Here is a 15,893-nt window from a genome sequence, read left to right on the forward strand (position 1 = left end):
GACACGTTTTTTAGGCTCAAGAGGACAAACTTCATTTTATACTGGAAGCCGCGCTCACCGGAGTGAGGTTTAAAGGCAAAGCTCAATGGCAAAAATATTATACCACTAATTTTTTACCAAATCAAAACCGATAACTTCGTAAATACTTCTCTTAGTGCTATTATAGGATGTGCAGTGGTAGTCCAATCAGTCCCGTATAGTCTTTTTAACCAGCGTAAAACGAGCCGTCACCATTAAAGGCATAGATATCTTTTTTTTTTCCTCATCTATATGTGTCGAGACAAGCAAGAGGATGTCTTGAGCTCGCAGATTACAGAACCAATTAGGCGAGCGACTGAAATCCATTTCCTAAGGGTCTGATAGTAAAGGCGAAATAATATGAACTTGACAAATCTGTAACTTAGACTTACTTCCATATAGATATATGCCGAAACACTGCACCGCGACATGGAGCGGCCGGATACGCGCAAAATAGTTGGTGCGGGGTAGTAATACTGAGAGACATTAATTAGCACGAAGCGGTCGAGACAAAGCTGTGATTTTTACATTTTCTCTGCCTGGGCTAATTTTGCATATAGGTTATTTTAAATTAACTCAATTTGTCGCAAATGGAAAAATGTTAGTCGTTTATTGAGGCTTGCCTGCGGCAGACTGTGCCCGGACACTTAAGCAAATTTTACATTGTTTCGTTTAACTATATTTGATTTATTTTCTTCGCTTAGGTGATAATTTTATTAGCACGGAGCGACTTGGTTATTATTTATTTCAGATTCGTGTTTGAGTGTCTTTTTGAAACAAGCAAGTGGCTCGGCAATTGTACTTAAGGGTATTTTAAAGTTTGCCCGCTCGAAAGCTTTAATGGTAATAGAAAGTACTATTTGTTGCGTAAATGGCCGCGGGACATACGCCTCAAGCAAGCTTTAAATACACAGGGGTGATACGGATAAATGAAGCGCATCCATTTGCTTTATGAAAACCTTGAAATTATTAAGTTATAAGCTTATTGGAGTCTTTATTATATGCACCCTATTGGAGGCTGTACTAACTTGTTCCGTACAACGAACGATTCGTTTCGAGATTACAATACTTTTAAATTACCGGTCTCTAAGGGACCTGCACACTTTGCGTCAAAGTGGGTGCCTTCATAGAAAATGCGTGAATTTGATCAAATAGCAAAGCAAAGCATTTGCCAGATACATCCTCGGTTAGTACTACAAGATATTGCTAGCAATAGGTAAATCGCTAGTAGACAAATGTCGACCAAGTAGTATTTAGGGTACGGGTCATCGTAAATTGTAACTGGAAATGAGTGAAAGATGCGATCCATGCGTAGGCGTTTTTTTTTAGCTGTTGCCAAATGTTAGTGCAAGCAATCTTTAACTGTTTCCTTTTTTTTTTATGTTATTTAAAGGGCACAGGCATAGTGTGTCTGATACACGCGGGACGTACTGTCACAATCGTTTCATTTACGTACGTATGCAGCAGAGCTGCTTTCGATCCGCACTATGCAGGGTGACACGCATTCAGATGCAGGTGATAAATGATGGTAGTGCAAAAACTTGTCCCTAACGTGCCCACTGGATCTACATTCAAATGGCAACTGCGCCCAATTTACTGACCAGCCATTGATATGATCAAGCCATATCGTCATATGGAGAACGAATGGGAAGACATTTGGAATAACGGCCATTGCGTGTGTCTACTCATTTTCAAAAATCTAGTAGTTGAGTGCAATATATATTATATACAAGTGCAATATATGACGATATGGCTTGATCATATCAATGGCTGGTCAATAAATTTGGGCGCAGTTGCCATTTGAATGTAGATCCAGTGGGCACGTCAGGGACAAGTTTTTGCACTACCATCATTTTCTCCCTGTGATGTCTGACGTCGAACTACTCCTCTTGTGTTATTATTCCATAAGATAAGATTGATGTTTATGCGACTGCCAATTCAAGAGTATAGTAGTTTGCTGTCAAAGATGACCTTTCCACTTACCTGCTTTTCGACAGGTCGTCATTTTCCAGGTTGATAGACACTGCCCGCTGTCGTCATATGAAACTTTTTTACCCGAACCACTTTCCGGCTCGTTGAGTTTGTGCCTGCGGGACAGCTTGCATCGAATACTAATATCTCTATGAACGACGAGAATCCTTTCAGCAATGCCACGCATTAGACAGGTTTCAGATCTTAAATATATAGGCCACTAATAATGCATGTTCGTATATATATATATACAGTACTGAATACCATTCCTGGTACCGTTAGCACCAATGCTAGCAAAAAGAACGTTGGTTTGATCTAACCCCAAAAAGCCATCTTCACTCATGCCGAATTTATGAGCGAATTGCTCATATAAAAAAAAAAACTCATAAAATCGTAAAGCGTACAATATATACACTGACACTGCTCTCTGTTATTTCCTCCATTCATCTGTTACTATCATATTGCATGTAGACATCACACAGAGATGACCTCTTTCGTATAGCTCACTTCAATACTATCTGCAGTGTCTAAATATAAACGTATAGGTACGATAGCTATTCGAAATCGTACTCATAATGTTATCTCGCACAAATACGATGGAAGGAACGATGTAGAAAGGTGGCAATTTTTATAAACAAATTTGTTTGTCCCAAGAGACAATCAGCACTACCATCACTATTCCTATGCTACTGATAAATGTCATAATTATGTAGAAACATTTTCCTTTGTATCACACTCTTCCACCCTTCATATGACACAGACGCTGACAGGTGTTTCTGAAAGATCGGGAAATGCAGTCAATAGACATGGACAACAATTAAATGATCGAAAGGAAGCCGTAACAGTGATCGTAGCCAGCATTATGCGCCTGCTCTATGCCAAAAGAGGCGCATCTATTTGCGCCTGTGTGTCTAAATCAACACTGTTCGACAATGCATATTAACCGGACACGAGGTAGCCGTGCCCCCCATTGCGGCAACAATGGGAATCGTGAAAAAACTCTCCACGCGAAAAGCACGAAGAAACTCCGAGACATTCGATTTGAGAGCCGACGAATACACCTTCCTCAAGCGATTTCCACGTAGATTGCGAATCCAGCGGCCGATGCTTCTATCCAATGCGTTTCTGACTAGGGCCGTCCGAAAGAAAAAAGAGAAAGCGTGTGCAATAATGGGCCTCCTTAAAAATACAAGGAGAGGATGTTAGCTGAACTACGAGGCTAGAGAAACGCGAGCAGCTCCTTAACGTGCCACGTATTCGTTTAAGGGAACCAGCCTTCGTTTTGCACAGAATGTTTTACTCAATACTATATCTAAGTCATCGAAGTACCGCTCGGAACAAGCTATCTAATTCAGTTAGAACTGCAGTAGAGAGAAGTGTAATATATCCTGATATTCGTTTAGAGTGTCAAATCGACGATGGCACCGAATGATGAAATGTTACGGCTAAAACGCCCAGCTAACATTATCGTCTTGTGTTTTTAAGGAAGCGCATTATTGCGTACGCTTTGTCTATTTATGTACTGCCCTGGTCAGAAACGGATTTATTCTGAACTAGGTGTATGGCAGCACGTCGGGGGGCAATAGCTATCTTAATAATCTCCCAATTCTGATATGTTTTATTACAACATTACGGAGCGATGGTAGCGAATTTGCAAAATGGATAAGGTTTCGTATGATATAATCTGGTGGATCCTAGAAGCAATGATGGTCGAAACGCTGTGATGGTAAAAAAGCTTGCCTTAAAAAACAGTGATCTCGGCAAGGATCGCGAAGTAAGTGGTGTAGCTGGACAAAAGGATACAAACGTAAAAATTACTTTATCTAAAGGTACACACGTGTGTATATTGTCTTGGCCTTCACTGATACTAAACTATGACCTCATTTTGTTCCTTTAAATCGGTCGTACTCAGTGTACCCTTTCGTAGTAATTCTTCGACTTCCTAGTACAGCTAAATGTCGTCCTTCACATGTCCCTAATTTTGCTACTTTTAGCCCAATATAAGACGCAGGCAGAAATTAGGTAAAACAAAGTTACAGAAGTAAAAAAAAAGTTTGGGCTCGCCTTTTCGAGAGCCTTGCACGTCCTATACTTGTTACGATATTGTGAAATATTATATTAACATAATTATTCTAAATTAATCGACGAGCTCAACACCGATTTATTGATCTTAATCCGGCGTGGTATTACTATTTATTTAATAATTGACTTTATTAAACAGCTATTGTTACTAATAGTGCTAGTCTTCTAGTGTATGTTTGAATGAATATACAGTTACTTTATTTAATGTTTAAGTGATTTTTTTTGAGAGAATCTTGCGGCGGCGTTGAACGCGTACGCATTTTAGTCTGCGCAGGCAATTTACGAATCACTCTCGATACAGCTGTAGCCCCATTTAGAGCCCAATAATTGTGGAATAAATCATATTTAACGTTTTAAATTTCGATATCCACCCAACAGCTTTTGCGGTGATCTAAACTAAGTTGTGATCTGAAAGAAACCTAGTCTAAGCTCGAAGTTTCCCGTTTTTTTTTACGCTTTTTTATTGCTTCCTCTCATTAAAAAATGCTTTATGTACAATGTGGCAAAACAAATTTACGTCCCGATTGATCGGTAAAGCAATCTTTCAAAATCGCATTTAACAGCTCACTCCAGTGGGGCTTGACATCAAGTGGCTCCGAACGTTATTGTTTCTAAGGAATAATTGTTTCTAAAAAGGAGAGACCCGAAGGAAAAAGGTGGCGAAATGAGGCGTTTCAAAATATAGCGACCGAATTAACCCATTGAACCCGTAAGAGTTCCTGTCATGTGTGTGTGTACGTGTTTGCGCGAGTTATTGAAAGCAAGGTTCAAGCCGTTTGTAATTCCATCAGGGCAAAATGCTACTTTACCGAACGCGACGGCGACCCAGCTTAGCCATTCACTAATTTCGACAGATGTGGGGATTCTGTGAATGCCCAAATCTACCTGAGTCGCCTGCAAAGCAACTCGATTCTTATCTCTAGAAAGTTCCTTTTCACCGCTGAAATACTCATTAGGTCTGCCATTCTGCGACCAAATCTGTGAGAAAGTCGAGCGTACCTCCATGTGGAATTCAGGAATATTAGGTAAGCGCGCTTCAGATTTTCTTTTCAAAATTACGTAAGCAACTTTATTCACGATTCTGTTTGCTTAAGCAAAAACTTTTTAGGACAGCTCCTTTGCCTACTTTGCGAATATATATATATATATATATATATATATATATATATAGATGAGCAAATTCGCCATTTTGCGTATCTTCAACATGGGTCTTTCATCATTCTCACGACTAGAGGCCCTGACTAAGCAAGTTCGTTAATGAAACACTTCATAAATCGAAAAATATCGCGAATATTATCCTGGACTTTTCTTAGTTTTTCCAAACGTATAATAGTTCTTTGTGGGTCTCTCCGATATTTTCGGTTTAGTAATTTCACACGCGTTACCCCTAACAGTCTTACGTCTCCAAAGATATAAAACTAGAACATTTTTATTGGTAGACGCACTCTGCACTGCAATGTGTGTTAAAATTTCGAAAGAATATTGATATCTAGCTAGGTAGAGGTACTTTTGTTGATCCTACATTCTGAGACAGGACCAGCACAATAAAACTTTTACGAAAACTATTCTAGGCCCGGTTGTGGACTTCGAACTTGGTCTTTGAGACATGTATTCTGTCAATAAAAACGGCATGCAACCCTTTTGAAAGCAGACCGCTTTTTTGGGCCTTTTTATATGGCTAGTGATGAAAGCTGAATAGAAGTACATGCCCCATCTTTTAAATACATAGAAACTCGTTGTAAGAAAAAAAAAATAATCCTCTTCCAGTATTACTGATCTGGGTTTGATGAAAGCATCTTGAATATATGTATCACAGATATGAAGCTGGGCCTGGCGAATCGGCACAAAGTTATTTTAGAATCCACCCAAAAAATCATTGCAAGTTTCCCGTCCTATCACTTAACGAATTACAATCGCAGCTTTACTATGGTAGCAGTATAGTTTAAGTTCTATCTGGTGTTAAAATGACTAAGTTTCAAATTAGATTGTTTTTGACCTGGATGGAAACAGAAAGTTACGAGGATCCGTAGAAATCTCAAGGACTACTCGGACATTGTAGACAACATTTAGAGAACAACTCGGACAACATTTAGAGAAAGAAATTGGAAGACTGCAATCGTTGTTCGGTGTTTACTGAGGAGCGACCTTTAATTTATTACACACTAATCTCTTTCCGAGAAGCTATTTCAGTTTATATCGCTTTAATAACTGCCATGTTTCGATACCTTCCGTTCTTCCTTCGCTCACCCTTCGTTTAATTAAGTTTCTTACGTAACTGGCAGGCTGCTGAAGGCAGTAGGCTGAAAGGTCGGCGCCAAATCAAGTGAGTAAGGTCAACGATAGCTGCTGATAAAAAAAAAACTGACGGATTCCAACTGATAGCTCACGCCGAGACACTGTGCACAAGCAAGCGACATCGTACTTCAGTGGACCCCAGTGGGTGAAAAGGCTAAATCAACTGGATGAGACTGTAGCCCGGTTTTACAAGAATACGAGTCGCCTTACCCCGTTGTTACCACAAAGGTACTAGAAGATAATAATTGCTTAAGCAAGCACAATAAACGTACAAAATCACCAACGTCCATCTTCGCCGCTTTAGTGCAATACACATGTGGCTAATGTTTTTTTATTTAATATAGTGTAGTAGCCCACAATATCGGTGTGTAGAAAATTTCTAGATAATTCCAAATCATTTATACACCAATTTTTATTTAGTATTTAATCACTTTACAGCTAGTTAGAGCTAACAGTAACACCGTTAGTAATTATTTATTTATTTATTCATTCATTAATTTCCTTGTTACGGCTTAGTCTGCATCCAATGTTCATCAACTAAATATTTGCATGCATAAAAAAATGTTCCTTAACTAGATAGTTAAGGATTCAACCAACAAAAATAACTAAGGTAAGTTTCTATTATAAAGCCATATAACGTAGAATTTCGCCTTGCATCACCGTTAGCTGATTTTGGCATGATTGTCTATTGTAAGATAGGTTTACAATAACAGTATTGTCTGACTTTACAAAAGCAATAGGCATATATTGGTGTAAAGATATGCCTTATTTAAGTACAACTCATCCGAGAGATTTTTAAGTTTTCGTTAGAAATTAACCTTACAAATGATTCGCTTAGAGGCTTAATAATGATTAAGTCTAGCTAGTTACAGTAGTATGTCTCTCACAATATGCCACTAGGTTGGCTTGACAAGGCACTACACCGTTCTTGTTGGAGATCTGAAGGCGCGATGCGACGCGCTCCACGGCCTTAGCTTGGCTCGAGGCGCCTTACATTGCCTTATGTCCTCCCGTAGGCTTTTCATACGGGCAGATACACATATCTGACAAGGAGCTGGGAACCCCCCGATATTGCTCTTCAATGGTTCGGTGCCATCGTAATTGTTCCAATTATTCTCCAGCTCAGTTGGTTATAGCTCTTAGCACATGAAAGAGGCTGCTTGTATTTCTAGTCGCAGGTACAGCTTCAGCTTACTCCTGTTCGTGCCGTCATTCTTGCCATTCTCCATTTTTTTTGCTACCTGATGATGATATAGATGTACTGTACAAAAACAGGTGTAGCTGTATGCAGCAAGGCAATAATAGAGCTCCAAGCTTCGGAAGCGGATGCAGTGCCAGCCACCCTCGAAAGAGACTGGGCGTACACAGGCGAAATATGCTGCAAGAACGTGCTATACCATACATTTGGGAGGAAAATGGCAAATGGCAATGTTTTCAACAGGACGGAACATCTGTACGCTGTCATCATGAGGTAAGAACTTATCCCAATGAAGATTTGCCAAACAGAATACCCTGCCCATTCTTCCGACCTGATGCCAATGGGCTTTCTTGTTATTTCTCAGGAAAAGTCTAGTTAAAATTGCCGATACAAAATGAGGCATCAGCAACCAATGAGTGGGTATTAAGGGAGGCCTATGTATTCCGAGAGTAATTTACGTAGTCAGAGCGATCTGCCCGAGCCAGAAATGGTCGCAAACGAAACGGGTTCCACGAGTTATTGCCAGTGGGATCGGGCTTATCCTGTTAAAAGTTTACGCTGTTAATAATCATAATCAATAATTATGGAGAGACGTCAATGTTTTAATATATCTGGATGGAAATTTGTTAAATATGCACCGAAGGTAATTTTGATGATTTTGGAATATAGAAAATGTTGGGTATATAGAATACTACATGATTTTTCTAAAACATTTATAACAATATTGCGTAGTAGATAGTCGTAAATGTATATAAACCGTGAATATATATTACAATGTTAATATAATCCAAAATCATAACGAAATCCGTTTTTAACTCGTAAGACTGGCGATTGAAGATTTAGATCCGCTATATTTCCTTGCCTGTGGCGTATTTAAAGGAACGAGTCGACTCTAATAATAGTAATATGGCGGCAACCATAGTCCTTGAATGTCGTCTGGAACGATAACGACTTGTATCCGTACCCATCAAAGATCAAACTGAATTTCAAAAACTCGTAATAGAACGGGGCAGTTTTCGGGATGTTTCTATAACGATGTCAAAGATTTGCGATCAAGGAAGAAGAAGGAGCCATTTTAGATGTAACTGACGTACCCAGCTATACCTATTTGTTATACCATGGCTCATACGACACAAGCACGTGTACTTTTACCTGAAGAATGGCTGCACCTTTTTCCGACGAATGGATCCTTTTTGCGTAATCTACAGTTGCCATTGGCGTAACTAGAATAGCTTGTAAAACGGTAGCAGGCCACTACGAAAAGATGACCAACTAAGAGTCTTTTTTCGCCCTGCACGGCCGGTGTGTTTTCTGAAGACTCGTTCCCTCACACACTCATCGATGGATTACTTGTTATTATCGAACATCTGCTGGGCCAGAAGCATTGCAATTCGTTTTACCAAAACGTTTGTCATTTTACCGTTAGCATTGCCATATACCGTCATTTCATCCAGTCTAAGGAAAGTATGCAAGTAATTGGCCACGGATAGGTAGTAATTAGTGAGTGTTGTAAAAGTTCGTTTATCATTGTTAGTTGATTTGCTTTGACTCATTTTACGATACGCGTGGTAGTCGCTGCTCTAATACTACGTAAGAGATCAGTGGTTAGGGTTTCACCTATTTTCACGAAAGCATCGGACGCAGATTTACCTAGCAGCTTCTCGATGCAGCTGGATGGTTCGTGCTTGGTTTGCTCGAAGCCGACCCCCTTACCCAACACCAAGCAAGTCTCAAGGATGGTAGGAAGTATCTGAGAACGGCAGATCATGTATTTTCAGTGGGCTCAAATTGGAGCCAGTCAGAGCATCGGCCGTTAGCCAGCAACTGCCGGGGGTCAACGGGATAAGACATTCTATCCCATGAGTACTAATGACCGGTTGCTAACACTGGTCACCCATTGGTTGTTGCTACTGAAACTTCCCACTAACGCCAGATGCGGAAACTCGAGGTAGCATCACAGCCAGTGAATCGTGGCGACTTCACGGCCCACAGGCTTAATTATACGCCGCCTGGTTGCATTGGTAAACTATTGAACTTGATGCTTACTAGTACCAGTTGTCTGATTTGCGGTAGGGATGGTCGGCTGACTTCGCAGATTTCAATAACCGGGTGATCTAGAAGTGTATGGATAAGTTGGCAGAGAAATCAGCGTACAACGCCATTAGAAACTGCATCTTTTTCTCTTTACCCAACACCGATGACCTACAAATGAATGGTGCCGAATACCTTGAAGTCATTGTTCGTTCTTGGAATCGTTATAAGTAAACTTGAATAAGCAAATTAAAATGTAACTTTGTGATTCAATAATATTTTTTATTTTATAATTTAATGTAACGTAAACGTGTATGTGTGTGTTTTATTAGAGGTTGAATTGTATTTTCAGGCTGGGTTTTTTTTTGACAATTGTTCAGAATAGATATGCGAGATTTCTATAACCAAGTTGTCCAAGCCTTTTCAGCTTGATTACATTTGTAATTAGATGAGTAAATATTCTTTTATGCTCCCTAAATGCCTCACGAGAATCTGTTTACTTAAACCCAATATACTAACCATTGACTATGCCATGAATCTCCAGATAGGTATACGACGTTTCTAATTAGAGTAATTTTGTCGTTAAGGTCGCAGGTACAAGTAAATAAGATGTCATAAAATTTTAAGCCGTATTCGCTCGCGATTATCGCATCCTCAACGAGCCAGCACGGCTGATCGGTTCTATTAAGTCAGTGCAACTTGTGTCAGGTTTGATCTAGAGAAAATGCAGTAGCTCTTAGGAACATCATAGGAGGTTTCCGATAGCAGTTTTGCTTTGGATTAGGATAAAATAAAGACAAAAGCATTTCTTATTTCATGTTAGGCCGCATTTTGTAGGTTTGGTTTCACGGTGTCATTTCGTTTGAAATGTATTTAGTGCTTAGAAAAATTCTGGAAACGAGTTACAATATAGAACGGCACAAATTTTTCTTTCGCAGCTCAGTATATCCTTGACTGTTTTTACGGTAATTTCATACTGAGCCAGTTAAGGCTACCTGCATATTTAACTTGCGCTACATAGAATTGCTACACCTTCTATTAGCAAAGCAATCGGCCAAAGACAGGCTGTGCGCTTGCCCTACCAATGTAGTATCTACCAATGTAGATGGACCAGCGTCGAAGGAGGCCCACGAGGCGAACGCATTGTCTTTTACGCTCGAAGCGGTGATGAGTAGCAACATCTGAGCATTTCGGCTCGTATTTGCTGAACCTTCAGGAGTCCTCATTGTTCGTCTATATGGTTACGATCACGTGTGTACTATATAGCCCTTATAGTGCACCGTGAATTATAATTCTCGTCTTGATAGAGACGATGAATACAGCCATGGGTACAGCTATAATGAAAGTTGTCTATCTAATCAGTGGCTGGCATTTTGCAAAAATCACTTTATGGAAAAATTACTTTTATGCGTATTAAAGGTTGAGGTGACAATTCCGTTCATAGAAAGCCAAAGTAGAATATTTTTGCAATTCATCAAATCGAGGAAGTTAGATCAACAGATCATTTGGGATTATTACAGTTGCGTAGAGTGTGCAAAACGCGGAAGCTATAGCTGGGCCTAATACATTGGATGACGATGTCGTTAAGCAAATGCCCTCTCTGGCTATTAACTGTTTCTATCAGGGCGGTCGTCGATTTGCCTTCAACCGAAAAAAAATAATTATTTTCCGTTCAGGAAACACTTAACAAGGCTAACAGTGAAGAAGGCCATTAGCCCATGACTTAGCCATGTAATCTTTGGACGGGAAATGGCGTGGCCTATATAAAACATAATGGTGTCAGTGGGCTTATATCATATATAATGTTTCATTCTGATGCCGACACCCTCTGGGCATCTCCTTAACAACGTTATATTATTCATTTTATGGCTTGATTATACATATACAGCAATCGAGCTTAGATGAGACTATTAACGGCGGCTGATCGTGTGTTAATTAAAAAAAAACTAGGCCGTGTATTGCGTCTTACGGTCTGCACGACTCGTAGCGTCTACTGCTGCAAAAACCTGTCGATTTTTACTGATGAATATTGACTCGTCATTTTAAATAGCTAGATTTAGTTGTTATTGAGCCGATAAACCCAATAACAGATTTTGCAAAACTTGCTATCTGAAGCAGGATCTGGTCAATTCTCAACTAGCAGAGGAATACCGTTTTCTCTGTCCCGAACCAGTTTTAATGAATTAGTCATCGAAATCTCGAAGGCTGCCGTTGTACATAAGTACACCAATAACACCAAAACAATCAAAGCAGACACAACTCGTCCTTTAGATTGAAACGAAAAAATTAGCCTGGTTTTAAAGTAACGTTTTTTTTGCGTCGAAGTACCACAACTCGGCTTCATAGAAAGCAGCAATTCGTAAATGTTTATGAATAAAACGCCTAATAGCAGTGTCGAACGTAACGTTCAAAATGTTTAGTTTAAGTACTTAGCGATTTACAAAGCGTTTCCGTATCATTAAGAGTACTTTATCTTGTCAGTTCTTTATAAATGTATTTTATCAAATGCACAATCGACAGTTGATCTTAACGTTTTTCCTTGACATTACTATGGAAAAGTTGCATAGTAGAAACTGAATAAATCTGAGTAATCGAGAATTGTCGTTAAATTAAAAAATGTTGTGTCTTAGTGGCCGTTACAGTTCGACCTATAGGATACGGTTTTTTAGAACTGGGTATAACTTATTTGGATCGAAATATATATATATATATATATATGCATACGTTTTTCCCAGTATTAATAAATTCTGTATGGGTTTCTAATATTCAAGATCGTTTAAGTCAATTTTCCGTTAGATTACGGTCGGATACATGCTAAACTTATTGAATCATACTCACATTGGAGCATACCCACGAATATCTAGCAAGTTCGATAGAAAGTTTATTCCGGGATTCTGTATGAACGACTTTGGATTAAAGTCGTTTCGGCCGAACTTAGTGTAACGCTTAGATAGTCAGATTTTGCAGGGTAACGATGTCTGGGAAATGTTTCAGCTTTGGTTAAAACATGGGGCACGTACATGCCGCTTGATTTTGCATAAAATAGTAAAAACACTCTTATGACGATCATACGTTTATATTTGTATTTATCTCAAACTGACTTTTTTAACGAACAACACGGGTTACATATGTTCGACTCGGCTGGGACAGAATTCATCATGATCATTGCCAATTTATGCTGGGTAGAGACAATACGTCCAATGAACTAAGGTCACGCTCTGTTCCAGTTGTGTCCGGCTCATCAAATTATCAATCTATTCAAATCCATTATATCCGCTATTATGAAACATCAAGTTAATGTTTATTTTAATGAAAAGATGATTTTGGTGAGCATTACAACTCTAAAAATTGCTTCTTCATAAAGAACACGTAGAGGTACGTTGTCAAGTGGAAGGGTAAAAGTTGTGCAGATTTTGACTAAGATACCCAAATATTACCAACTTACTTTTTATTAATTAACCCTCTTCCTGTGAAGTTTCCTTCTGATAGGATTTCTACGTCCGGTGAAACGCAGTAAACCTAACCCCATTATGTCACAATGGCGTAAACGTCAACACAGGTGGTCAAGCAACCAAAAGTGACATGGGTGCAACTGGCATCGCGGAACCGTATATTTAATTAGGGTCTGGTTAAAATATGATATCATATCAAGTTCAAACTTTTATCCACTCCTTGGATTTTTCGCAAACGTTGACTCCTCCTAATGTTTTCAATGTCTACTATGTTCATATTAAGTCTGTGAATCTTTCAAACCCAAAAAAGTTTCGTGCATTTGTTTTCGTGACGGTTAAAGGTTGTCGTCGCTTGTAACACTTTGGACAAATAATCGAAAATGAGACCGAATCCATTGGCCGAGGAAACATCTACAACGATGACGACAAACAAAGTGGTTCTTCGCTTAAGTGACACCTAGGCCGAGTGGAGTGGGAGTCCATTTTGTTGATAATATCATGCCATATCATTATATAGTCATAATGATTATTATTACTATTATTAGATAATTTGTCATCGAACAAAGACAAAGAGAGGCTACTGTTATAGTGATGAGGAGACACCGGTCTCGTTTTCATCGCACATCGAACGTTTTTTTTTTTCAATTCTTGCGGAAGCGTATAGAAGATCGTTAGACAAAGCGCGGAAGAGTCACTGTCCCGCGATACAAATTAAGCGAGCGGTACCAGACGTCAGCTAAGTGCCAGCAACAGCGAAGGCGTATAAACGACATCTATCCGTGCTATCTAAGAAAGGTAAGGACGCGTCCGGAAGGACACTAACCTTATCGGAATACCCATCAATAATAACAGCCGTTCCGGGATCAAGAACAACGTAATGGCACAAATGCTTATCTGTCTAAGAAATACCACATTTGGTGAATAGAAGGTTGAATTAAGGGGGAATCAAAAAGGAATTGAGAAATCGTGCCATCTGAATATAGCCCAGGTACAGAGGTGAGATCTATCGATTTTCGTTGGTGTATAGGAGTATCGTTTGTGAGCTGGCATCATCGATAGCCATGCCTGCTGTGGTTATTTGAAAAGGTCGATATCGCATATTCCTGTCATTTAGTGGAATTAAATTATAAAGAAATAGTGCTAGTCATGTGGTTCAAGTTAGCCAAAATCTGCTTAGAAGTTCTACAATTGTGAAGGTTTAGACATCTCTAGGAAACTGAATACTGCAACTAGACATAGTCGATAGGATGTCTCTAGCAGCACTGGAGTGTGTGAGTCCTTTAAGGGGAATTTTTAAAAGCAACCTAGTACCATATGTACGTAAGCAAATATTACAATATGAGGTAAAAGATCCTTGCTGAGCCGTCGTCGATAATTCGCTTGCTGTAATAAAGCTAAGCAGAAACGTAAGCAACGAGGGTTGAAGCCGGTTTCTTAGGGGTAGCAGAGCTACGTTCGCTGATCGATGCTGGACAAGTTGTGGCAGATTTGTAAATTAGCGTGAATCGATATTCAGAACATTTCATATACAATTAATACACACATTAGAAACGATACGAATCAGAGACGTTTCTTTGGGTAATTTTCGTAGCATTCATAGCTCGTAGCACCTCTTGGTAATCACAATGACGAATTCGTCGGACACAAACAGATCAGCGGGCATCGAAAGTTGTTTTTTTTTTTCTCTCATCAGCCTCCTGGAAATGTTTCGTCTGTGTTTACGTCGTTTTAGCAGATGAGCGATTATTTTACCGCGATAACTTCGTATGCTTGCTTTCGACAATCAAACTCGATGTACTTTTATGCTTATTATCTTTTAATCTAATTAATGAAACCCACAGAAAGGTACCGAAGCGTGTGACCTATAGTAAGTGCTCCACCCTAGATTATGAGTGAGTTTCGTTGCCTCATTCTGTTTACTGCGTTGAGATTAGCGAAATTATCCTGCATTTTATTACTTTCCCTGTCTCCTGCTCTAATAAGAACATACGTGCGGCCCCAGTGTTTGTTTCCACCGGGAAGTCGCAGTTCCTATCCCCAGTACGTGTTACGGTGTGGTACGGCATGTAAAAGAGCCGCCCTAAGACGAAGTGAGACTGCTAGGTTGAAGCACAACGTATGTCTAGGAAAGCTGTTTAAATAATAATAGTTCCAAATAATATTACTTGCAACAATTACAAAAATCTGCCTAAAATACGCAAGCTGCTTCAAATCAAACGACAAGATATCCTTGAGTTAAAATTTGTAGTCAGTTTTGTGCTTCAAGAAAATCGTTGAAAATCGAGGATGTTCAATTTCTTGAAACATGCGTATATATATATATATATATAATAATCTGTTCGATATTTTGTTCTAGCTCTTTCATAACAGATACTTACCTATGGTGCACAGTCGTCACTCGGTTAATCTGGTACTCCATGGACTTCACTGCCATTACTGGCGTGAGGCTTAGAAATCGTCCAGCAGTACAGTTCTAATGCGCGCGTTCAACGACTTGTTAGACGTGTCCCCTGTATATGCTGCTAGCTCAATGGCCCATTCCTTTGACCAGAAACCCTCAACGGTCTCTTTCAGGCACACGCATACTACAACTGAAAGTGTCCATTGAACTACATTACTGCTGCAGCCGTAGCCTGTAAATGTTAATCACTTTTGTTGTGACAGAGACCTGCAAGGGGAAATGTCGAAAGAAAGGATTACATACTTGTAGGCTGACATCTTAAACGTGCGGCTCAATCACCCTCGCAATTCAGCTCGAAAATGGTCGATATATTCATATTATGTTATTTAGACCTGTCGGTTTAGCTTGAGAAGAGTTAATCAGCAACGATAAACGATGTTTGTTT

The 15,893-nt window shown here is 39.4% G+C and overlaps 1 protein-coding gene across 7 annotated transcripts in view; it reads right to left on the reverse strand.

The window, feature by feature from the left end:
• The window catches only part of LOC111243331 (glutamate receptor ionotropic, kainate 5-like), a 56,802-nt gene extending 41,120 nt beyond the window's left edge, over positions 1-15,682 (reverse strand). For 4 of the 7 annotated variants that reach the window (XM_022788702.2, XM_086991911.1, XM_086991909.1 and 1 more), the window contains exon 1: positions 15,426-15,678. In XM_022788702.2, coding sequence (XP_022644437.1) covers positions 15,426-15,481 — 56 coding nt within the window. In that variant the 5' untranslated portion in view covers positions 15,482-15,678. Of the gene's footprint in view, positions 1-2,001; positions 2,193-15,425 lie in introns of all 7 variants that reach the window. The other 3 variants (XM_086991921.1, XM_086991906.1, XM_086991915.1) reach the window with 2 other exon arrangements.
• Between the last annotated feature and the right edge of the window lie 211 nt (positions 15,683-15,893).

Source organism: Varroa destructor, unplaced genomic scaffold (genome assembly GCF_002443255.2).
Source record: "Varroa destructor unplaced genomic scaffold, Vdes_3.0 BEIS01000001.1, whole genome shotgun sequence".
Lineage (NCBI taxonomy): Eukaryota > Metazoa > Arthropoda > Arachnida > Mesostigmata > Varroidae > Varroa > Varroa destructor.